The sequence below is a fragment of the Notolepis coatsorum genome, assembly GCF_963971535.1.
Source record: "Notolepis coatsorum genome assembly, chromosome: 4".
Lineage (NCBI taxonomy): Eukaryota > Metazoa > Chordata > Actinopteri > Aulopiformes > Paralepididae > Notolepis > Notolepis coatsorum.
The window spans coordinates 9,745,073-9,771,526 of NC_140168.1; the positions used below are offsets into that span (position 1 = coordinate 9,745,073).

The 26,454-nt window shown below is 42.4% G+C and overlaps 1 protein-coding gene across 1 annotated transcript; it reads right to left on the reverse strand.

The window, feature by feature from the left end:
* Positions 1–1,395: 1,395 nt before the first annotated feature.
* On the reverse strand, positions 1,396–26,021 carry LOC311226398 (fizzy-related protein homolog; the record flags this gene model as incomplete). Its single annotated transcript, XM_084311827.1, has 12 exons — positions 25,869–26,021; positions 24,478–24,548; positions 23,497–23,625; positions 22,718–22,781; positions 19,884–20,014; positions 19,682–19,767; positions 18,233–18,416; positions 17,593–17,658; positions 9,968–10,070; positions 8,779–8,963; positions 1,729–1,962; positions 1,396–1,512 (listed from the first exon to the last, which is right to left on the reverse strand). The coding sequence occupies exons 2-12, from the start codon at positions 24,544–24,546 to the stop codon at positions 1,396–1,398; spliced, it is 1,368 nt and encodes a 455-aa protein (XP_084167953.1). The 5' UTR covers positions 24,547–24,548; positions 25,869–26,021.
* Positions 26,022–26,454: the final 433 nt, after the last annotated feature.

Here is a 26,454-nt window from a genome sequence, read left to right on the forward strand (position 1 = left end):
CGTACTTCTAGAAGTTACTACACGTCATCTGATGTTGACCGGATGGGCGAGGGGGCGTTTATAATTCCGTGGGCAGCGTTATACCAATCATCTAATGTGGGTCAAATGTTGATAATATCAGTTATTATCGAAGACGGTAACGTTACACGCTGAAACTCACCCAAGTCTCCGCGCGCCGTTGGGCGATCATCGTCGAGTAGAAATTTTATCATTATGGGATATATTATTACCCGGTCCATCTCCAGCTTGTATAATGGTATATACGTCCAAATCATGTTGTTTATCGAGTTATTGGCAATCGATCGCTATGTAGAGTGACGAGCTAGAGTCACGGGACATGTACCGAGTGGCCGGAAGCAATACGGACGTCTAGCAAAACCTCTAGTGCGCTTCCTGTTAAGCGCTTGCGCCGATCGGCCACCAGATGGCGCTCCTGAACCGCCAGAGAGCTCAGTGGGTCCTGCTGGTGAATCTCAGGCCAGCGGAGGGACATTATGAATCCGATCGCAGATTTTTGAAATATTGATATAAAGACGACGTACAGCGTCCCCCGGCAACTTTAGCATGGCCAGCAAAGACGTCTAAAGACGGCTCCCGGCACCCAAAGTGTTGTAATATAATGAATTCTTAATTTTTTTTATTTATATATTATATTTATGATAATTATTATAATTATAATTATTAAATAGAATCATTTTCTATAGGCTTGCCGTGGTAGTCAGTGATACTGGTGTCATTCTGTGTTTGTTCAGGCATTCACTGAGTAAATTAATTGCCTACTGCCCCTTTAACAACTTATCCTTGGTAAGTTTCAGTTTCACTTGTAGAGAGGATTTAACTGCACGAGACTGAAGACTAGAGAACAGATGACATGTTACAACAATGGCAGAGGATTATTTGGATTTAAACACAGTAGCAGTTCAACTGGAGAGGAGCTCAGATGATCAGTCCGGAAAAGTATGTTTCTTTTTTTTATTTGATCAGCTGTGCCTGTGAGAGTCCGGCGGAGGAGAATGTTGGTGTTTGTTGACGACGCGTGTGTGTGTGTGTCTTTCCATTGGTTTCATTTGGTTGACATTATTGGGCGAACAAGAAAACGAAAGAAAACTGTAAAATTTGAATGCCCCTGCAGGCTGTTCCAATGTAAATGTGCCTTCCTACGTGCACTTTCGCCCGCTCTGAAGTCGGCCTCGGTGTGCCCGGCCACACGCGCTGTTCTCGCACAGAACCCGCGAGTGCATGCATGTGCGACTGGTGTGTTTGCGCTGTGAGGCGTATTCTTCGTATGGCTGCACGTACCGCACCGTGACGGCCGTACCGTAAATTCGCGGGATGAATACACGTACCGTTACACCCCTAGTACACACACACACATATACAGTACACACACACACACTATGTACTGACCAGGTAGAGTACTCTGTACGAGTGTCCCGTCAGCTTGGCCACCTGGGTGAGCGAGGGGTACTTCCACACCAGGATCTGGTTCTGAGAGTAACCATGTGTGCTCACCTGCAGGGGGAGACAAATCACATGTTTAACAACCAGGTGGTTTCACCACCACCACCACCACAACAACAATCAATGACAATGACACTATGTAACAACCCATCATCTACTACACTCGCAGCACACACATCATAAACACTCACCTTAACGACTCACTTTAACACACTTTATATTTATTAGTATTTATCCGTAACCCCCCTCCCCCCGCGGCCCACTCACCAGCTCGTTGGTGTGTTTGGACCAGGCCAGGTTGCAGACCTGGGAGCCCGTGTCGGTGCACTGCAGCGGCTGGCCCGTCAGCGTGTTCCAGAAGCGGATGCAGCGGTCGGCCGTGCCGCCCCCGGAGGCCAGCAGGCCGTGCTGGTGGGGGGACCAGGCGATGGCCTTCACCGCCGCAAGGTGCTCCGTGTACTGCTGCACCGGGAGCACGCTGGAGTGGTTCCACACCAGCAACTAGAGAGGGGGGGGGGGGGGGGGGGGGGAGGAGAGAGAGAGGGGGGGGGGAGAGGGGGGGGAGAGAGAGAGAGAGAGAGAGAGAGAGAGAGGGGGGGGGGGGAGAGAGAGACAAAGGGAGTAAGTCCACTAAGCTTATGGTCATAACATTATGTGATACTGACATATATAAGTCACTGATTCTTGAGAGTCGGGACAAAACATGTCCTACATAGAAAAGTCAAATTTATATAATAAATAAAGAAATTCATAATGATTGACATACTCACAAAGTTAAATCTAAAGGTATTGTGTATACTGATGTTATGTTTAGCACATATATTTGTTTTTGGGGGGATATTTGTTTAAATGTATAATCTGTGGTTAGAAGCTCCCATGTTAATTTTCTTGTCCTCAGCAAGGGTCACATTATTGACCAGCCTAAAAAAGCTTGAAAAACCTCTCCACTTGTGAAAACATACATATCAAATCAAGGATAATGGTTATACATGTATAAAACAATGCATGCCATGAAACTCAAATAATATTTTCCATAGAAATCTGCCTATCAAAGTTGTGTCCTCAGTTTATGTCAACTCCATCAGACTTTTTCATAAACCTAATTAAATCAGGCAATAGCATGGTCAGCTCTATCCCTGAGGACCCCTTTTCATTTCCCTGCCTGTGGTGAATGCAACACTACCACACATGGTCTGGTAAGTTTTACAAGACCATCGATGTGGATAATGAGCAACAAGATGTGAAAGTGGAATTTCTGCATCCCCATGGTCCAACAGAAAAGGTTCAGCCCAAATGTGGCAAGAATGTCTGTTTCTGCCCAGTTCAATACATCATAGTGAAACTAATCAGAAATGCAAAAGGAAAGGAAGAGGAGAAGTGGGTGAGAAAGTGGAGATCAGGAAGTTGTGTAGAAGAGGTACTGTAGATGAAAACAGGGACGAGAAGGGGTCCTGGTCTCCATTACTGTTTTTGTTGTTGGAAACGATGAATTTTGTAATAGTTGGATAAGTTTGTTGTTTATTACAATTGAGTTAACAAAATGTTCAGTATAAGACAAGGAGTTATTATTATTGTCACTTCCATCTGTTTAAAAAATGCATGTGTTCATTTATCAGAGATGCAAATCCAATTTTGTCAACTACGTCAGTTTCTCGTCAACACCGTCAGATCTTTGTCAACACAGTCAGATATTTATTTTTGTTAATTTTACGGAAAATACAAATTCCTTTCAGTTTATGTTGTTTAAGTAATAAATAGAGCCTGCACATTTACATGGTTAAATAGCTCAGACCATTCTCTACATGAATATATAACTCTAATCAATATAGTGTGCATTCCAGGGTTTCCGTTAGAAAAAATTGTTGCCGGCCTCAGTGTCCGGTAGATTTCAATCTACCGGTCAAATGAGAGAAATTCCGGTCAGAGTTTATTGAGCTTAAAAACAATTGATAGGCAAAAGAATGACAACAAAACAAAAGAATGACATCATCAAGGCATGTAGATTTATAATATTTTTACTTAAAACTAGGCTACTTTTGCGTATAAAGTCATTATATTCCAAATAAAATAAGTCCCGAGACTCCGTGCTGCTGCCGACTTTAAATCAAATAGGTGTCTGTGGGCAGTCGCCCGACATTAAAAACAGCAGTCTGTTATAATCACATTTTTATGAGCTAACGAATTCCGTTATATTGGACATTTGTATTAATTATATCAAGCGAAGAACTGAGAAATTTGGCAGAGAGAGACGGCAACATTATCGTGGGTTTGCGTGACGACTCTCTCTCTCTCCACCTCCCAATGACTTATTTGCGAGAGTATGTCGATGCAGAGCAGCAGATTCAGCTGTTATTGGCTCTTTTCTGGCTCTATCTGGGGACCGCACAGCAGCGCCCCCCACCCAACATTGAATTGCCAATGGCTGAATTGGAGTACTGCACTGTGCTGCTCCGGCTCTGCAGCTTCACAAAAGTTCGCACACCCAGCACTAAGCTCTCGCTGACAACGTCGTTGTCATTATTAGAAGCAACGATGAAACAAATGTAATGATTGTTTCGTTCATCGCATAGGCTATTTAATTTTAGCCTATTTTAATACAATTCAAATACCGTACTTTTCGCACTATAAGCCGCACCTGACTATAAGCCGCAGCAGCTAAATTGAATGATGTGTACATATATAAGCCGCACTGGACTATAAGCCGCAGGTGTTTTAATGTTTAATTACCATATGTAAGGGTTCGTGCACAGAGGGGATTGTCGGGAAAGAGATGGCTGTTTGAGGAAGCTCTCATTTATTAACATTTCAACAAACAAGTTGCATATTTGCATAACAAGTGTTACCATTTAGTGCAATAGTATACTAAAAAAAGCAATATTTCGATTTTAAAATGTTCGGGTTTGGTCCACATATAAGCCGCACCGTTATATAAGCCGCAGGGTCGAAAAATGGGGAAAAAAGCCGCGGCTTATAGTCCGAAAAGTACGGTAATCAAATTGTGCTTAGACTCAGGGAATTATTTTCACCGGACATTAAGACCGGAGAGATTAAATATGTCGGACTTCAACAGATTTTGCCGGTCAAATACCGGTAATTGGCCGTTGCGTTTGGTAAATAATATTTGGGGGCGGGCTTGCAAGTAGGGATTTCAAGCCTTGCATTCGCATTTCACTCCTAAATGATCCAAGGCGTGTGATGACGCTGAGCACTCAGGTATGATCAGCGGGGAAAATCAACTGAGCACTCACTCTGATAGACTGGCTGACTGTCTGATTTAGCTATGAAGAAAAGTAAAGTTAGTAGTAGGGATGGGAATCGATGGTTCCTAACTGGGTTTTGGCCATATGCTCCCGAAATTCTCCCGCTGTTTGGCTGCTTCTATGTGCAGTGAAAACTACTCGAAATGCTTTAGAACCTAGTCATTGATTTAGTTCAGGGTTAGCTGCGGAGCTAACGCTAGCTAACGTGAGCTAATCAAGCTCACAGAGAGAGATAAACAGCTGACAGCAGGTAGTACAGGTACAAATACAATAAAACAAGGGGTGGGGGCTGTTGTGTAAACCTTGTGTCGCGTCAATCTGGTCCACACGTTACTCGTTCATATCTCAGCCTGTGCTGAGATATGCCCATTCCGTGGTCTGTTAATAAAGTTTTCAATCAGACAGATGTATGGAAAGGCTTTTATTATAACATTCGTTGAGGTAAAATCATTATGCCTCATTTAGTCATCCTGCAGAGCACTGGTCTCCTACTCGTGGGCCGCGGGGAGCTAATGTTAGTAGCTTTGTTGTTGTCAACACACAGGGCATTCAGGAAGTCAAAAACTAATGCGCTTGCCGATTGGTGCTAAGAACAGCAGGGCGGGTGCAAGCGTTGTGACGTAATTGGCAGACTCTACTGTCAATCAAAATTATTCTGTTTTCCGTCAGAATGAATGAATGAGAACTTTATTAACAGATTGCATAATGGGTACAATACAGTACAAGAGGATGAAGACCAGAGAGAGACTTTCGGCTTTTTTACATAAGGGTCCTCCATTTTCAATTCATCAAAACATTTAGAGACATACAAATATACAGTAGTTTCATAAAAATGCTAAAATGCTATTGATTGATTGATTTAAAACTTTATTAACATATTGCAGAATGGGTACAGTACAGCTCAATACATACAATTGTTAAGGGGATGCAGACCAGAGAAAGACTTTTGTCTTGTTTACATCAGGGTCCCCCATTTTCAATTCATCATATTTCATATCTAAATCATATAATATCTCATTGCTAAATATATGCAATATATAATCTAATAATCCAATAATCTAAATCTAATATATAATATAAAAATGCTAAATGCATGGGTATTTTATTTTGTCTTTAATGTTAGCTTGCAAACTCATACTGTCTTGGTAAGCCTCATAATGAATTGTTTGGGGTAAAAAAGAAAAACATTGTGATGTGTATCGTGTATCGCCGAAAGGTCAGAAAATATCGTGATATCATATTTAGGCCATATCGCCCAGCCCTAGTTGGTTCATTATAAAAGATACAAACCTGACAACAAAAGCACTTAAATGTTAAATAAAAGGACCACAGTAATGAGGCAGGAGGAACATATTTTTTTGCACTATAATGGTAAAATTGTTATTTAAAAATTTGCCCCTAAAACATATTTTTTGCCCCTAAATTTCTAATTTAGGGGCAAGTGTGCCCCTAGTGAAAAAGCTTAGCGTACAGCCCTGCAACCAATCAGTGAAGGAGATGGCCGAGAGCGAAATATACCCGGAAGGAGGTAGGACTCACTCAACAACAAGGCTTGCTAGGCTAATTAGCTTGCACGGCGATGTTTTATATATTTACGTGCCGAGTATGTGTGTGACGTGAATTCTGAGGCCACGTTTATAGTAGTGGGGATATACAGTGGACGTCGTTTCAATATATTGTGGCGGAAGAGAGTATTTTAGTGTAATATTTAGCACATTGTCATGGAATACACCGCTTAGATACTACAGGCTTGCTAGGCTAATTAGCTTGCACGGCGATGTTTTATATATTTACGTGCCGAGTATGTGTGTGTTTGTTTTGAATTCTGAGGCCACGTTTATAGTAGTGTGGGGTATACAGTTCGTTTCAATATATTGTGGCGGAAGAGAGTATTTTAGTGTCATATTTATTGTCATGAGATACTCCGCTTGTCGGCTAACTACTAACGTGCGCGGACTGATGACGACATCAACTCGACTTGAGACATTCGCAGCAGCATAAGAAGTTAATTAAACTTGACGGACATTATATCGACGATAATTATCGATATCGAATTATATGAAAATAATTTTATAATTTTATCGCAATAACGTTTTTGGTCATATCGCCCAGCCCTAGGTCAAACCACAGAGCAATTCTGACACAGCAGGACATTTTATTTTGTATCCTGTTTGGCAGGTGACCCGGTGAAAGTGGTGGATTCTGGGTGTTGTAGTGCTGTAGGGCTGCACCCAATAGTTCCAAACTTCACTCATAACGTTGACGTTCGAATTCTAAATCGACATTCGATTTTTTTTTATGTGTCTATTCATTCTGTTTAAACCAATGGGGTTTCTCTTCACAGTTGCAGATCAATATTAGGCTGCACTAATATTATACTATTATAGAATATGACTAGTCATAAAGATTTAAATAAAACATTTATCATAAATGATGTAGCCTATCTGCGTCTATTCGAATGCCAACCGGTTCATGCTTCCGTGTTCGCGTTTTGCGCTCCGATTGGCCACTGATGTTTCTGGTCGCACCAATCGTGTGACGGCAAGTTCTTTCGCCGGTTAAGCTTAGGCACTCTTTCGAAGTTGGTTAAGGTTAGAGTTTGTCTTAGAGCAGGGCGATAGAACGCCAGCCCTGATTCCAAACTCTAACCTTAACCAACTTCGAAAGAGTCGCCTAAGCTTAACCAGTGATAAACTAGGCGTTAGGTAGTTTGCTGCTGGTCGAGGGGGAAATGGGCGCGTCACGCGATTGGGCGCACATGTCACATGACCAGAAACGTCAGTGGCCAATTCGATTTATAAAACGCATAAACCGGTTGGTATTCAAATAGATGCAGCCTGTCTGCATCCGCTCGGCGCTCCATCAAGACGTCACCATCAACCGTGCCCTTATTGGATTATTTATGTCGACGAAACTGACGAGTTATATTCATTAAATAAAGTCGATTTAATAATAAAATAAAAGACTAATTTAACCAAAATTGAGGATTTAGTTTAAAGGATTTTTTTTAATTTACAATTACGTCATAAAATATGACGACAGACATTCGAAGCTTTATTCGAAAACTTCCAATACAAGCTTTGAATGTAAAAAATAAATAAATAAAAATGACATTGGGTACAGCCCTAATCATTTGTATCCTGTTTGGCTTATGACCCGGTGGCCTGAATACTTTCGACAACAAATGTTTGTTTTCCGCGTCTCTGATTGGCCACGCGCGTTTCTGGTCATGTGACATGTGCGCCAATCATCAAGTTTCTACACTGGTTAAGCTTAGGCGCTCTTTCGAAGTTGGTTAAGGTTAGAGTTTGTCTTAGAGCATGGCGATAGAACACCAGCCCTGATTCCAAACTCTAACCTTCAACCAACTTTAACTTTAACTAGGCGTTAGGTAGTTTGCAGGCTGTTAGACCCGGAAATAGGCGCAGAACTTGCTGTCCCACGATTGGTCACATGACCTGGCCAATCAGAGCGCAAAACTCGAACGCGGAAACAAACATTTGTTGTCGAAAGTATACACGCGACCCGGTGAGAGTGGCAGGTGGATTCTGGGAGCCCGCTGCTGCCCCCCTGTGGCTGGTGAAGGAGGAAGCTCACAGCCTGCTCCGCTCTGGAAGTAAATCCACCTGTGTCCCTCCTCCTCCCTGTGTACTAGGGATGTGCATGACTGACCAAAATCATTTTCCAATAGTTTACTGTTCTTAATACAGAATAATAAAACATTTCGACTCCCCCCCCCCTCCCCCCGAAAAACGAAATTGTTATTTTCTGTTTCAGTTTAAATTCAGTTCAAATGTTCAGTTTCAGTCAAATTCAGTCATTCTTTTTAAATAGAATGGATCATTCATAGAATTAGGCTATGAAAATTAGGCTGCCTGTACATATAAAAATGTATTAAATAAGAATGGTTTGCTTCACTGAATTTAATTTTTTTTATAATAATAATTATATATATTCTTTTTCGACTCTGACATGAAAATCGAATGAGGAGACGATGGCACGACTATTTGAAAAATTCGTAAATTCCAACTCATCCCTGCTGTGTGTGTGTGTGTACCTTGTTATCGTTTCCACCCGACGCCAGCAGCTGGTGGTCGGTGCTCCACTTGAGGCCGCACACTTCCTGTCGGTGTCCCTGGAGACGGCGCTCCGACTGGAGGGGCGGCGCCCTGATGTCCCTCTGCAGGATCACCCGGTCGCGGCTGCCCGAGGACAGCTGGTCGGCGTTCCACGCTAATGCACCTGGAGAGAGGCAGAGACAGAAGACAAACAGAGGGGGGGGGAGTGAGCGAGCGAGCGAGCGAGAGAAATGATTAACAGTCGGACCGTCCGGGGACGCTCCACGGGACCCGCTTGCGTATTTAAAAAGTATATAACTCTTGTTTAACCCTTTCAGTACCACACTGGCACTGCAGAAGGTTAACCCTTTGCTATCACACGGTAACCGTATGTTACAAGAGACTTTTAAGTTTAAGTCAAGCACTTTCATGTTATTTTATCTTTTATCCACTTTTTCTCCTCTTTTTCAATTTTTTCTCCCATCCCAATTTCGCTGTGCCAATTCTCCCCTCCCCTGTCTTGAACGTTGCTCGCATGTGCCCCCCACTGGCCGGTTGTAGGGAGGATAGAAGCCTTGCATCACGTGTCCCCTCCGGTACACGAGGAGGCAGCCAGTCACATCTTTTCACCTGCCAGCGCGGACTCTCATTTGGCGAGGTGTATAACGTGTGGGAGGCTCACACTACTACCCCCGCCATTTCCTGTCTCTGCTGTGCAGGCGTCCCCCAACCGACCTGTAGGAGTCGCTGTCCACAACGTCCAGATTACCACCCATCGACTTCCACCCGCTAACTCTGCCAATTGAGCCAGTATGACGGCCGGCCCAAGCCGGAGGCAACGGCGACAGCCGGAGTCGAACCCGGTGTCTCTTGCGTTGGTGACGAGCGCAATGTCCGCTGCGCCACCCAGCCGCCGCACTTTGATATATGTTATGTTTAAGTCAAGCACTTTGATATATGTTATGTTGTCTGTTTAAGAAAGAGTGCAATAAATGATTTTATTGGAAAAAATAAGAATCATGTGAGAATCGTGATCTCAATTCTTAAGAGAAAAATCGCGATTCACATTTTAACAAGAATCGTGCAACCCTACATCAGAGGCTACAGCCGGGGGAACCAGAGAGGAGGCGCCATCTACTGCTCCTCCTCCGTCCCTGCCGTCCATCAGGGGACAGCCTCTCAACTCACCCACTCTGGCGGTGTGTCCCTCCAGCACGGAGAGCTTCTTCCCGGCTGCAGCGTCCCAGATCTGCACGTAGCCTTTGTGAGTGCCCACTGCGACCAGGTTACCCTGAAAACACAAAGTACACTGGTCAATATAATAATAATAATAATAATATTACATTTATATAGCGCTTTTCTAGACACTCAAAGCGCTCCCCACAATGTAGGGGCGACAGTGGCTCGGGAGGTAGAGCAGTCGTCTGGCAATCCGGAGGTTTGCAAAGCGCTTTGGATAAAAGAGCTATATAAAAAAGCAGCCATTTACCATTTAGGGTGGAAATTGCCTCCTTCACCACCACTGTGTAGCACCCGACCTTGGGCTATGCAGGCTCAATGGCTGCCATTAAACTGGCACCAGGCACACATCACACTACACAATGGCTGAATGGCTCAGGAGACAGTCAATTGATATCAGTCCATTAACACTTTGAGTGCCAACCGACGAGAAATCTCGGAAATCAGGAAATAAGATAATCGATTTTTCAGCACGCACATATACACATATACTATCGATAATCTAGCGTTTATTTGAAAAATAGGCCGAAAAATGACAACGTGTTTTGTGTATTACAGTAGAGCGCGATTCCTGGAGAATCTTTTTTCTTCTTCTGGAAGTTTCAAAAAACGAGCGTTTTTCAAAATGGTATAAACGGAAATAAAAAGATTAACACTTTAATCGCCGAAGACGCTGGGCAGCGTCTTTCCCCGCCATGCTCATTCTGCCGAAGACGCTGGACAGCGTCTTTGATATCAATATTTCAAAAATCTGTGATCGAAATCATATTTCTCCCCCGGAGACATGATATGTACTGTTGAGCCACTCTCAACTCTCCAACGGTTCAAGAGCGCCATCTGGTGGCCGATCGGCGGATCGCCCAAACAGGAAGTGATGGGGATGAAGTGGTGCTCACCCATATTTCGTCCGGGCACTTGCTATCGTTAGCGGGACTCCATCTTGACTAGGGATAGGTACCGAATTCGGTACTTTTGAGGCACCGAACCGAAACACGTCGGTACTACCGAGTATCGAATCAAGTGAGAAACCGGAAAAAATAAAATAAAAATAAACGTTTTTTTTTAATTATTTTTTTTTTTTTCGTGTCAACGTTCACACGCACAATATATGCTTACCTAGGATTTGACTTGATTCAACAACAAAGCAGTCGGAGCAATGACAAGCCGAAAACTGTCGAAATTGTAGTTATTTGAAGTTTGGATTTTTTTTTTACGACTGAGGTAGGTAAATTAAATTTCTTGAGACTAAAGTACCGAAAAAAGGTACCGTTGGGTACCGGTATCGATTCACAGGTACCGGTACCGGTATCGGTTCAAATGTGAAAGGTACCCATCCCTAATCTTGACACACTGGACATCGATCGGTTGCAAATAACTCAATAAACAACATGATTTGGACGTATATACTATTATACAACCTGGAAATGGATCGGATATTTCTACATCCCATAATAGGAATATTTCAGTTCCACGCTCATCGTCCAACGGCGCGAGGAAGATACGGTAAGATTCAGCTGTATTTTTTAACGTGTTCGATATAAACTGCTCTGATGATCATATCACCCACAATAGATGAATGATATAAAGTTGGCCACGGAATTATAAACGACCCCCCGCCCATCCGGTCAACATCAGATCATACTTAGTAACTCCTAGAAGCACCTCCAGTTGACATTTTTTATCTCGCACAGATTCCTATCAAACTGTATTTCATCATCAATATAATGCATTTGGGGCTATAAATCAAGTTCTGGAGAAAGCTGCAGAAAACGATAAAAACATACTTATACTTTAGACCGTATTTTATTATGAATAAGTGAATGAAAAAGTATAACGTTGCTACACCCTGAACAATAGATATAACACGTTGAATGGGCCACAGTAATGTCAATTTAGCAATACAATTTAAAAAGTTATAGCCCTGCAAAGAAGGGGAACTTCTCCATGTTAAATAGGGCTGGCGAGGGATGGTAAATTATGAATTTAACCCTGGCGATCAAAGTGTTAAAAAACAATCCGTTTCGACAATGTTGACTGCAAACAAATCATTGATAAGCGACAGGCATATTAGACACATAATTTAAGATATAGTTTATGCGTTCGCAAATATGATCGCCCTCCATTGACTACAGCGTTGGCACTCAAGCGCCTATTTCTGGCACCCCCTGCTGGCACGGAAAGTGTTAAGGGGAAGGGATGATTAGGTGGGCTTGATGTCAGTGTCACAGACCTGATTGGGAATTTGGCCAGGAACGTCAGGGAACCTCCTACTCTTTGCGATAGGCGTTGTAGGAAAATAGACGAGGCTGGAATTAATCAGATTATCTAGTACTTTATTCAATTATAGGAACTGTAGTTTACAAAAGAATAGAAAGATAGAATGGAATCCCTGGTCGGTTCCCCAGAAGGAAGTAAGACATTTCACAATATCATTGATATTTATAGACATTCAAGACCAGCTGATCAAATGACCAAAATGACCAGTTTAAACAGGTGTGTGTTCTCCCTCAAATCGTGCGATCTTACATCATCGGACAAAGATCACGGGCTTCGACGAGTCTCCCCCTGATCCTGACCCAAGACCCTGGTGACCTGGCTTCAACATTCTAGGTTAAGTTATCTTGACCTGCTTTGTACACATTCTGCTTTGAATATTGTTTGGTGAAGACAAACACAACCCCTTCCCCCCAGAGGCCTGCCAACGTCAGTGTTCACAGAGCTCGAGGGGAGGATAGTGTCTTTTACATGACTTCAATATCACAGAATTGTAGATTAATAGTAATTATGATTTTATGGTATATATAGTAGGGGTGGAACGGTTCACAAAATGGACGGTTCGGTTCGTATCACGGTTTTGGGGTCATGGTTTTCGGTTCGGTTCGATATACGTTGTTTTTTATATTAAAAAAAATGTAACACTTAAATCTAATCTTTATATTTATAAAAAAAACAAAAAAAATAAAAAAATAAAAAGGTTTACAGTGTTAAGTGTTTACAGCCTTAAATAATGTTTGGCACACAAAGACCAAACTGACTGAAAAATATAGGCTACATTTGTCAAAGTATTAACTTAGTGCAAACAAACAATATGCTCAGCCAGCACTAGACTTTCCTTTCTTTAATATAAACACAAAAAAACAATGTCAACAATGTTTAAATTCCCTGATTGTCAGTTCTTAATGGAAAGATTCGTTTTCCGCTTGAAATTAAAGTGCAGTATTTGAAATACAATGAAAGGAATATGGCTGGATTTCTTATCAAAGGGAAAAGTGTCACTGTTAACATTATTTAAATATTCAGTGCAACTGTGGTTGATTCCGTAATTCGGTGAGTTGGAACTATCTATGGGTTGGCGGGTCCCCACAGACATTTTAATGTCACGGACCTTCAGCTCCGGTAACGTTATCAGCTCCAGTAACGTTAGGAGGAGTTCATAACATCAACATGCAGTGGAAAAGCGGCAATAGTCCCGGTTGGAGTTAGTAAAACACAGTTGTATGTTAGGCTTCTTGGATGTTGAATAAACGCCTATCATTGTCTTTAAACACCCCGCCTCTCAGACTCCCATTTCCTCCTCTGCTAGCTAGTAGCTACGATAACATTGCATTGACTGTATTAGCCGACGGGCTACCATAGTTCAACATGCGCTGTGTTGTACAAACTGCTAACGCTGTGGCAAGATGTGTGTAGGCCTATGTAATGTTAATGGATATTTTTTTAAAGTAATGTTAATGGATATTTTTTTAAAGTAATGAAGATTGATTTATATTGTGCTTGCCATTTTTACACAAACTGACTAGCACCTGGCTGCAGTGCTGCTGCTGCCAGCGCTCACCTCTCCTGGCTCCATGCCAAATGACGTTTTTTATTTTTTTATTTGGGCATCATCTGAACAGACGCCCCGAACCGTGGGGGTCGTACCGTACGGAACACGGTTCGAATGCGTATCGTTCCACCCCTAGTATATAACCATACATTTTCCACTACAGCGTCCTGGGTTCTTTAACGACCGAATATATATACTACATGCATGTTTCACTAGACATATGAGTGCATGCTTACCAACTGTCTCGCCTGTTTTACTGCAACACTACTATCACCGACATCTAAGAAGGGAGATCCCCCCTCGAATGTCCCTTCTAAGGTTTCTCTCCTCCACATTGCCTGTGGTGCATTTTTTCCTATTGCTAGGTTTTAGTGAGTTTTTCCTTACCTTCGCGTGGGGTATGTCTGGGAGTGTTGCATTTATTTAGCATTTATTTAAATACATTTGGACTTTATGGTGTTCTTGTCTTATTGTGATGTTTCTTCTTGACTTGTTTAAAGAAGACGTGTCCGGCCCATGGGGACATTAACACTTCGAGTGCCAACGACGAGATATCTCCTTTGTTCATGCCGACCGTTCAGTGCCAACGACGAGAGATCTTGTTTTTTTTTATTGGCGATTTGAATTCATATTTCATCAATCTAGCCTCACGTTACCACTGCAAACTCTCTCTGAACTCCATTGGGAAAATACCGCCCACTATTGTCTCTCCCTGTGGTACTGCACCCCTTTGGAATGGATTGAATGAAACGCATGGGGGGGAAAAAATCCTGCTTCCACATTTTACTTCTCAGGCAAGTCACCCGAGACGATCAGACTCATTGTGGAGCCCCAGAACAGCGTGGAATACATATTTCCAGTACCCAGCGTTGGATCAATAAACGCGATCGATATTTGGAATGGCGATCAGGAATTGGAATAATCTTTTTGGAGAACATCTGATCTGAGGTAAGGAATCTATTTGACCAGTTTTAGGATAATCAGAGCTTTTTTCACAGAGATATCAACGTGTGCCCTATGTGTGTGTGTGTGTGTGCTGATCAGGAAATGAGATAATCGATTTTTCAGCCCGCTTCTATAGCGTGCATAAGTACACATATACTATCGATAATCTAGCGTTTATTTGAAAACTATTCATAAATAGGCAGAGAAATGACAACGTTTTTTTGTGTATTCCAGAATATTCCAGTAAAGGGCGTTTATCACAGAATCTTTATATGTTCCTGAAACTTTCAAAAAACGAGTTTTTCAAAATGGTCTAAAACGGAAATGAACCGATTAAAAAACAATCCGTTTCGACAATGTTGACTGCAAACAAGTCATTGATAAGCGACGGCCAGATTATACACATAGCCATAATTTAAGATGTCGTTTATGCGTTCGCAAATATGAGAGCTCTATCATTGAAGTGGACGCTGGCACGCAACAGGGTTCTGGGGCACCCGACCTCCGGCACGGAAAGTGTTAACGTGTGTCGCCGGGCCTTACAAATAAATTTGATTTGATTTTTGATTTTATGTACACACACACACTAATGAACAGGTGGCATCCCTTCTGCCATTGCTTGTCATTTTGTAAATGCCAGGTAGATCACTGTGTTACGACTCCCGCCACTCCGTCACCATTGTCCGCCTGTCTGTGTGTGTCTGCTATGTTCTGTGCTGACAGGTGCTGGAGGTGGGCGTGGCTGGAGCGCTCGTCAGCGCACTGGGAGACACCTGGGCCGGGGGTTCCCATGCTCCCTGCTAAAAAAGCAACGCGGACCTCGGATGCTGCGCGCTCTCCCCCTGAGACGCCAGTAGCTTTGTTGTTGGTCGTGTACATTCTTGGACTTTGTCTTTGTTACTGGAATAAATCCTTTGGTTATTTGAATTTGGTCGTCTCTCCCTCTTTGTCTACGATGCCTGAATTTCCCCCCCAAGGGGTTCAATAGAGGAATATCTCATCTTATTGCACAAAATGATTAGATAATGCAAGTAAATTGTAAATGGCTGCATTTATATAGCGCTTTACAATTTGTTCCTCACATTTCACCCATTCACCCTCACGTTCACACATCGACGGCGGAGGCGCGACCATGCAAGGTGCCAACCTGCCTGCTCATCAGGAGCAATTAACGTCACAGTGACCAATCGCAGCCACTCTTATTGTCTGGGACCAAATACGGCCACGCCCCACTCCCAGTAAAAAGTGGGAATCTCTAGAATGGGTTTGGGGCGACGCTAGTATACGGAAGTGGCTCTCAAGGTGACGATTAGACAACACTTTATGTTGTCAGTAGATGGCAGCATTGGTTTAAAATTAAAAGGTGAAAATGTTGAAAACTACATGAATACTAGGGATGCCCCGATCACGTTTTTTGCCACCGATACCGATCACCGATCGTCTTGAGCCATATCGGCCGATACCGATCCGATACCGATCGTTTTTGATTAATAAAATAAAAATAAAAATCATATAATTTTTTTTTTTTTTTTATAAAATATATATATATAATTAGACTTGTACTTGTAGTTGTATTATCTGCGAGACAACGCCACCACGCAACAAGTCAAAATGCTCGCTATGTCCACTGTGTGTACATACTCTGCTTTGATCAAATCACATTCGGCTCTGCAGATTTACCCTAGGCTCTGCAGATATACCCTACTCCCTCAGCTATCCCCGTTAGTGACTGCGACGCAAGCCGGGCTTCGAATATGCATCGAATGAGTGTTATAAGACATTGATATCAGGAGCTGTCTGTAGCTACTGCTAGCCGGAAATATAACGTTAAGACAACGCCTCAGTGAACTATTTAGTTGAATGGGACATTTCGTTTTGAACAGTGAGCTAAGCTAACGTGAGCTAACAGAGGTATCATACACTAGTACTAGATAACTAGACTATTGCTGGAGCATTTGTTGATATCAGGAGCTATCAGTAGCTAGCCGGCTAGATGCCGTTCAGTTAGACAATGCCTCATCATGTATTAAACTAAAAGTGAATAGTTGACTGGGTCATTTTGTAACGGTAGCTAACGTTAGCTCATGGAGGTCCCGTCCCACTAGACTAGACCCGTGTTTACATGCGTGCGGGAGGAGCTGGAGGAGGAGCAGACGCGCAGCACTGTGTGCAGCTCCCGGTGTCTGAGACAGAACTCAGCGAGTGAGATCTGTTTTGACGATCGGCGAAAATAAAGCATTATCACCGATTGCATATTTATACTGATTATCGGCCGATAACGATCGGTGGCCGATCGATCGGGGCATCCCTAATGAATACATTTCCCAAGATCCTTAGCACAGGTCACTGGGATGTGTCTATTCTTCGACGTGATCTGAACAGCGGTAAACTATTACTGCAACCTCGGTATAGCGACCGCGAATGGTAAACTAATTATCTTAACAAAAGTGCGCTGGTAGCGTTACATATGTTGTCTAAAGGGGGACATATGGTACAATTTAAGATTTCAATGATAATCGGCATATAAAGGACAACATAAAGCATCGTTAATTTGTAAGAAACCTCAATGAAAACGGTAATATTCGCTATCGTTATGAAAATGTGCTAGAATCCTAAAAAAATGTGGACGCATTTGGTCTACGTTCCGTTAGGGGTTAGGCGTCTTGCTCAAGGACACTTCGACACGCTGCCAGGGAGGAGCGGGAATCAAACCGGGAACCTCCGGATTACCAGACGACTGCTCCACCATCCTAAGCCACTGTCGCCCCCTGGGGGTTATGGTTGTGAAACAGACGAGACTCACCCTCTCTGACCAGCCCACAGAGGTCACAGAATCCCCCTCCACGGAGAGGTCACACAGGCGCGTCACCTGGGGAGAGAGAGACGAGGAGAGGGACAGTTAGGTCACTTGGGCCACTTCTACGCGAGACATCGTGTACGACACGCATACTATACAACGGTGCCACTATTGAAAACATCAATGAGATACGTCGACATTGATTAGCGGCACTACAGACGGTTAACCTTCTGTAGTGTGGTTGTGAAAGGGTTAATACAAATATCTACCAGAAAGTGACACCACAGATCACACACATAGGGTTGGGCACCGAAAACCGGTTCTAATAGGAACCGGTTCCTAACTTCCGGTTCTGGAACATATTTTCATTTCGATTCTTAATTTCGATTAATACAATATTTTTTTACTTTGTTAATTAATACCCTACACGATTACAGTACAGCAACCAAAATTAAACTGTATCAAGTCAATTGAAAATGTGAATAGTATGAAAAAATTACAATTTTTCAGCGAAATAAGCTGTGACCTGTTTTGACCTGCACCGCAAAGAATCGGAAGCGAGAATCGTTTAGAACAGGAATCGATATGCAGAATCGGAACCGGAATCGTTCAAATACAAACGATGCCCAACCCTACACACACACACCTGGCTGGTGCAGGCGCTCCACAGGTAGACGCAGGTGCCCAGGCCGACGCTGAGGACGTTGAGCGAGGACCAGTCCACCAGGTTGAGGTAGAAGTCGTCCTGGAGCTCCGGCGCATCCAGCACTTTGAATGGAATCTTGGAGATTTTGCGCGTGGGTTTCCTCGGGGAGCGCAGCAGCTTTTGGCTGGAAGGAATCGGCGGTTAAACACGTTAATGGAAAAGAAAAGACCTGTTATCTGATTTTTTTTTTTTTTATCTAACCCTAGCTAACCTTACTGTCATGCACTTGTCCTAATAAACGAACCTACACTGTAGCACTCAACACTTTGATGCACATTGTTACTCAGCTGATAGAGTTGTGCCCATCCTGATGACTTGTCGTACAGAACTTGTAAGTCACTTTGGATGAAAGCGTTTCAGCTAAATGACTAAATGTAAATGTAATGTGTCCTCTCCGGGCTCCTCTCTACAGACCGAGAAGGGGACACGAGAAAAGTTACGGCACAAGAAGAACACATTACAGGGTTCCCCACAGACATTGCAAAACGAAATTCAATGACTTTCAAGTACTTTTCCCAAGCACTATTTTTTATTTTAAAAGGGCATTTAAACGGATCCAATTCACTTTTAAATGCGTTTTTTTTTCATGGGGGAAAAATCGGATCAAATATTCATGGCTTAAAACCAATTTCCGACAATTAATTACACTTTAGATTAAAAAATAATATGCAATGTCTTGATTCAGAACATTTGATTTGATTTGAATTCCAAGGACTTTTTAAGCACCTTGTTAAAAAATTTGCTGTTTTCACGGAATTCCAGACCTTGACTTATTTTTTTAAATATATATATATATATTAGGGCTGACCCCTATTAGTCGACTAATCGGTCGAAATTAGCCGTAGTCGACTGCCAACCTCTTAGTCGAATACACAAAAAAAATTAAAAAATTATTATATATATTTTTTTATCATTCTTTCCAAAAGAAAAGAGGCCTAGAAGCGTGGCTAACGCTAATGGCACGCATACCAGAAGCTAACTGCCTACGAAAACAGGCACAGAGGCACTGAAAGAGGATTTCACCCGTCTAATGAACACACTAGACTAGACAAATATCAAGATGTATCCATCAGTGGACCAATTGCATGCTTTTTTTTTTTTTTTTGGGTCTGAGAGTGTGGCTGGTCTGCTGTTCTGCAGCTGGATACTATTGGTTTGTTTTGGCAAAATTCTTCTGATCTGTCTGACAATAAATAAATGAATGATGATATGCAATTTAAAACGAAAACTAAGGCCTCAGTATGAGTTTAAGACGTGAACATGGTCATGTATGTTGAATAAAAAAAAAATTTTTTTTTTTTTTTTTGCTGATCCCGAACTTCGGAAAATCATGCGATCGGGCCCCCGATCCCGATCACGTGATCGGATCGGGACATCCCTACTGATTACCTGTTGCTACTGACGGGCGACAGGGAGTACGGAGAGACAGTGTTGCCGTCTTCTTCTGGGAGAGCCCGCTTGCCGCTCACGGAATACTGTAAAACACAAGCGGAAAAATACGCTTAGAAAAGAGAACGACGTATGAAGAGAATAGGTTCAATAGTCTCTCGGCTATAATAACTCTAATCGATGTTGCGTTGTGGTTCCGTACACTGAACAGGCTTCTCTTGACGGGCGTGGAGGGCTGGAGACGGCGGTCCTCTGACTGCGGGTCCTGGACCTTTTCGATGCCCGCTCCCAGCAGCTCGTTCTTCAGCAGGGCCGAGTACGCCAGGCCGTCCGCTACGGGCAGAGGGAGACGGGAGAGGAGAAACAACGGGGGGGGGGGGGGGGGGGATGATCAGACGCCAAGTCCTCAGAGTGATTCAACCACAACTTCGACCCGTCACAGATTATCCTCAACCATCCACACGTGTTTCACACCGGCCATCTCACTGCCACTGTACTTGTATGATGCGACCGTGACGATCACGTTGACTAATCACACAGTTGATTGGACGACCGATTGAGATGAGTTGACCCAGAAATCAGTTGAGAATAAACAATGCAGTGCACTTTAGCAACAAAGTAAGTATTGGAAAGGCAAATATACAGATCGATATTTCATAAAAGGGAAAACTTAAAAAGAGCCAACAATGGTAAGTTAAAGTAGCTACAGAAAAAGTAGGCCAAATACGAATGCATTGAAGCAACAAACACTTGTGTGTTTTCTTCCCATGGTGTATGTTAATGTAATTTATTACATGGCGTTTTCACATTCGTCGAAAAAATGCTTGCTTGCGATTGGTCAATAGCACTCGTCAGAGGTCCGATATTACTTGATAACGGACCTCTGTGGAACAATAATGACCGCTGTGCGCAGCTGTTCGCAATCAAGCCCCACTGACACACACTGCTTCAGTGCAATCAGACACACCTGCCGGGCTGCCGGCGATAATAATAATCACTTAATTTGGGCTGACAGAGCCACAGAACAACTGCGTCTGCATTTGATCTCGTCTTGTCGATTTTGTAAAATGAATTAGGTATATTGTTAGTAAGTTAGCCATGTAATAAGCGGGATAATGTACAGCTATACTCGGTCATCATCGCAAAATAATTGACCTTCACTGACGTTTAAAACACCTCGCCGAGGCGGCTCGGTATTTTAAACTCTGTGTCGGTCAATTATTTTGCGACAATGACCTCGTAGCTATACATTATCCCTTACATAAGGGCCTAACATTACATGCAGTGTTGTGGATTGCTTATATATATGGTCAACTCTGTCTGAAGAAAAACCTATCTAATTGTGGGTTGAAGTCACCCCCTGTACTCCACCTTTGACCTGGTTTTACATGAAAGAAACCAGAGAGGGGTGTCTTCATTTAGTTTCCCCATCTCCCTTTTGTTCTTTCTCAGAATAGATAATAATATATGATATAATATAGAATAATATTACATGACTAAATGTTATGGGTTTTCCCGAATAGGCAATGCCACCAGAAAGAAGATGCGAGGGAATCTGCGTGGGATCCCTGTCCCAGGGATTCATTCCAACTCACAACTATGGGTCTAATATCTTCATGGTTTATAAACTTGATATGGTCAAACTACCAATTTATACTGGAACTGATACAAGATACCAGACGGAATTAGTACATACACGACAGGGCTGGGCGATATGACGATATTATATAAATATCGGGTACAGTTCATTAACGATACACTTTTTAAACGTATCGTGGATATCGTGATGTTTTGCCCAAGAGGCTTGTGTTGCGTCAATCTGGTCCACACGTTGACACTTTTGAACAGCGCCGCCCCACACACACACTACTGCATCAAAAGTTACTACTTATGATAACAAAGGCATTCGTTTTGTGGCATTGACGTTATATAGTTACACTTTCAATAACATCAGCGTATTTACATAGCAACGACCGAGGTCGACCTAGATATAGCAAGCATTAGCCGTTCATATCTCAGCCCGTGCTGACTCCGTTGTGCCCATTCTGCGGTCTGTTAATAACGTTTTCAATCAGACAGATGTATGGAAATGCTTTTATTATAACATCCGTTAAAGTAAAATCATTATGCCTCCAGTCGTTTAGTCATTCTGCAGAGCTAAAAGGTAAAAGTCGGCCGCGGCGAGCTACCGCTGCCATTGTTGTTTTCATTGAGCTCTCCAATAGCGGAAGTAAAAAATTAATACGCGCTTGCCGATTGGTGCTAAGAACAGCAGGGCGGGTGCAAGCGATGTGACGTAATTGGCAGACGCGACTGTCAATCAAACTGATTCTGTTTGCCGACTGAATGAATATAAACGTTATTAACAGATTGCAGCATAGGTACAATACAGTACAGCTCAATACAACAACAGTCAACAGTGGACTGGAGGATGCAGGACTGGAGGATGGGGGACCCTGATGGAAACAAGACAAACGTCTTTCTCAGGTCTGCATCCCCTTAACAATTGTATGTATTGAGCCGTACTGTATTGTACCCATTCTGCAATCTGTTAAATAAAGTTTTCATTCATTCATTCATTCATTCATTCATTCATTCATTCATTCATGCAGACCAGAGAAAGACTTTCGTCTTGTTTACATCAGGGTCCCCCATTTTCAATTCATCATATTTCGTATCTAAATCATATAATATCTCATTGCTAAATATATGCAATATATAATCTAATAATCCAATAATCTAAATCTAATATATAATATAAAAATGCTAAATGCATGGGTATTTTATTTTGTCTTTAATGTTGGCTTGCAAACTCAAATACTGTCTTGGTAAGCCTCATAATGAATTGTTTGGGGGAAAAAAAGAAAAACATCGTGATGCGTATCGTGTATCGCCGAAAGGTCAGAAAATATCGTGATATCATATTTAGGCCATATCGCCCAGCCCTAATACACGACACCACCGAGAACGCATTCACACCAAACATACAGATATAAACAGCACATCAGCCTCCAAGTATAAAGGTGAGTTGATTACCTTTACTGCTGTCTGTCGTGCCATCTTTGGTCTTCCTGTTCTGATTGTGTGATTTCTCATTTTCCTGTGACAAAAAAAAAACCAATGACGATGACGAAATATTCTCATCCAAAATCCATCAAATCAAGGTGTATGAAATTAAAGTACAGAAGGCACATAAGATGAAAGTTCCTGAAGAACACGGCCATGTTTAACCCAAAAGGCAATGCCTTCATCAGTTAGTAGTCAAGAGACCAGCGGTGCTGCTGCTCCGAGACAAATGGGGAGATTTATATCCAGGGTGCCAGCCCGTGGGACGCTCACAGTGATCCGGTGGAAGTTAACACTATGGGGAGATTTATATCCAGGGTGCCAGCCCGTGGGACGCTCACAGTGATCCGGTGGAAGTTAACACTATGGGGAGATTTATATCCAGGGTGCCACCCTGTGGGACGCTCACATTGATCCGGTGGAAGTTAACACTATGGGGAGATTTATATCCAGGGTGCCACCCTGTGGGATGCTCACATTGATCCGGTGGAAGTTAACACTATGGGGAGATTTATATCCAGGGTGCCACCCTGTGGGACGCTCACATTGATCCGGTGGAAGTTAACACTATGGGGAGATTTATATCCAGGGTGCCACCCTGTGGGATGCTCACATTGATCCGGTGGAAGTTAACACTATGGCGAGATTTATATCCAGGGTGCCACCCTGTGGGATGCTCACATTGATCCGGTGGAAGTTAACACTATGGGGAGATTTATATCCAGGGTGCCACCCTGTGGGATGCTCACATTGATCCGGTGGAAGTTAACACTCCAGTTGGCGCCGGCGCGAGAGGGAATGAAGCGGTCGCCGTGTTTGCTGGGGGAGGACAGGGGGGAGTTGGTGGGTGTCAAAGTAGGCACTGCTCCCATGGCCTTCTGCGAGAGGGGAAAGAATACAGATTATAAAACAAACCACAAACAGAACCCCCTAAAGCTTCACTCGACGAGGGCACAGCCGGAACACGTTGGTTCAATAAAAAAGAAGCTTTGCGCACACAACAACCATCTGCATTATTTTGTTTAATAACTTAGCGATAGTCTGCACCTTTAGTGGGAGAGCGTCATTTTTCCTTACGGTTACACCTTCACTTTCCAACCACTTCACACCAAAAGGAGAAAAGGGAGGTGGGATATTTGTAGCCTACAACAATTACATTTACATTTAGCTGACGCTTTTATCCAAAGCGACTTACAAATTCTGTACGACAAGTCATCAGGAGGCCTAATGCTCGGTTAAACAGCAGTAACACTATCCTTCTAATCCATGGCCTGGCTACACCTATCACACCCACTCCACCCACATTCGTTCTATTTACAGTAATACATGGTCTTTGGGAGGAGCCGGTATCTACTATTGTCAAGATAATGCCATTACAGAAAAACCATTGTCCCACAGTTTCACATTGTAACAGCCCAGGCCTGACAGGCAGGCCTATCATAAAAGGGGTAACAACATATGCCCGCATTATATTGTTACAAAAACAATAGCATGAAATGTTGACTGAAAGAAAAGGAAATGTGTGTGCATATTATTATCCATAATGATGATTCAGAAAACACTATTAAATGGTGGAAATTGGAAATCAGGGGTGAAACTGCAATAATAAATAATAAAAAAAAAAGGGCAAAATAACATACTCCTGAGCTAAGGCTGACATTCAACCCAGGTGACATTGAGCAAAATGATATGTATATGATGTGATGTATATGATATGTATATCCACTTACTATGGGGCTGGCGTTTTCGTTCTGGATGTTGATCTGCCGGAGCAGCCTACACTCATACTCCTGGTCCATGACTAGAGGAATAGAACACAATTTGGCATTCAGCACAGTAATGATCAACGGCAACTTGTAATGTACGAGGATTAAATGTAGATATATATATATGCTACTCAGTCTCATAGGGTAGTACTTATTAAGACACGGTTTGCCTGGACCCATCTGTCGACTCGCATAATAACTGGATCAACAACAACAACTAAGACATGGTGATTTCTATACTTGTGATTGAAAACTTTATTGAACAGATTGCAGAATGGGTACAATACAGTACGGCTCAATATACACACACAATTGTTAAGGGGATGCAGACCAGAGAAAGACTTTCGTCTTGTTTACATCAGGGTCCCCCGTTTTCAATTCATCATAACATATATGACATACAGATAGACAGTACTGTTACATCTATACATTTATGACATACCAGATCTACAAATATACAGTACTGTTTGTGATACAAAAATAGTCTAAAAAGGGAGTATATACATACTAAACGTATGTATTACGTTAACTTGTAATGTACTGGGATTAAATGTAGATCTGCTACTCATAGGTTTGCCTGGACCCATCTTGTCGACTAGTGGTGTGGAAATAACTGGATCAACAACAACTAAGACATGATGATTTCCATACTTGTCGAATGGGTACTTTTCTACTTGATCTACTTCTACTTTTGAGCCGTGCTGTATTGTACCCATTCTGCAATCTGTTAATAAAGTTGTCAATCAATCAATTCAATAACTGGATCAACAACTAAGACATGTTGATTTCTATACTTGTCGAATGGGTACTTTTCTACTTTATCTAGCAGGGCATTAGTAGCCAACTAGCTCATGAGACATACGACGTTAACAACAAACAACAATGTGAACAAGGGGCAGAAGGGGATCATGTGCAGTTATACTTATATATAGAATACTTGTCTGCTTTTAAAACCCACTGAGTCTCGACCAAAAGTCAGTCAGAAAGTGAACGCATAATAATAATAATCAATGAGATCAATAATGTGTTGTTGCAGCAGCAGCGGCTCTGACTAACACCCATCATGTTTGTTTACACCTCAAGTCACTGAGAGGATTATAAAAACAACGCAACGTCTGTGCTTCAATAACATCCAGACGTACCGAACTATTAATGTTAGAGATCTTATGCTGAACGTATTGTAACCAACATGATGATACATAATAAACATTATTAACAACAACACAAACAACAATCAGAGCCAAACTGCGACCCTCCAGGAACTAGCCTGAGCCCCTGTGTTGGTGAAGCTAGCTAACATGCTAGCTAACATTGTGTTAATGTTTATACATTCGTTTTCTCTTTCGAAACCCTACCGTCGTGGTCCGTTGAAATAATCTTCTCCTTATGCACCGTCGATGGTAATATTGTTCACCCCTCTAATGAATTCCAGTAGGTTTGATGTGCGTTTCTGTGAATAGTATAAAAGAGGGGCGAATAATAAAACACAAGTGTTTATGCTAGCTGCTGCTGTTAGCCACCGAACACTCAATCATCGGGCTGTTGTGTCGCTAAGCACCATGGGAACTCTGAGATGATGACGTCAGTAGTTTTTGAATCACACACTTTTGCGTTGCCAAGGAAACACAGTGACGCTTTGTTGGTTGTGGTAGGTTTGTGTGGCGTGGTGTAAGACCAGTACTACTATAATAACTTGTAAAAAAGTATAAAAACTTATAAACTTATAATAACTTATAAAAACAGCATTACCAATTTTGCTACTGGCAAATTGCTAATGCTGTTTTTATAAGTTATCAAAATGAAAGACTGCATGCCATGCATACAAATGACTACTCTCATAGGTGAATGAATGAATGAATGAATGAATGAATGAAAACTTTATTTAACAGATTGCAGAATGGGTACAATACAGTACGGCTCAATACATACAATTGTTAAGGG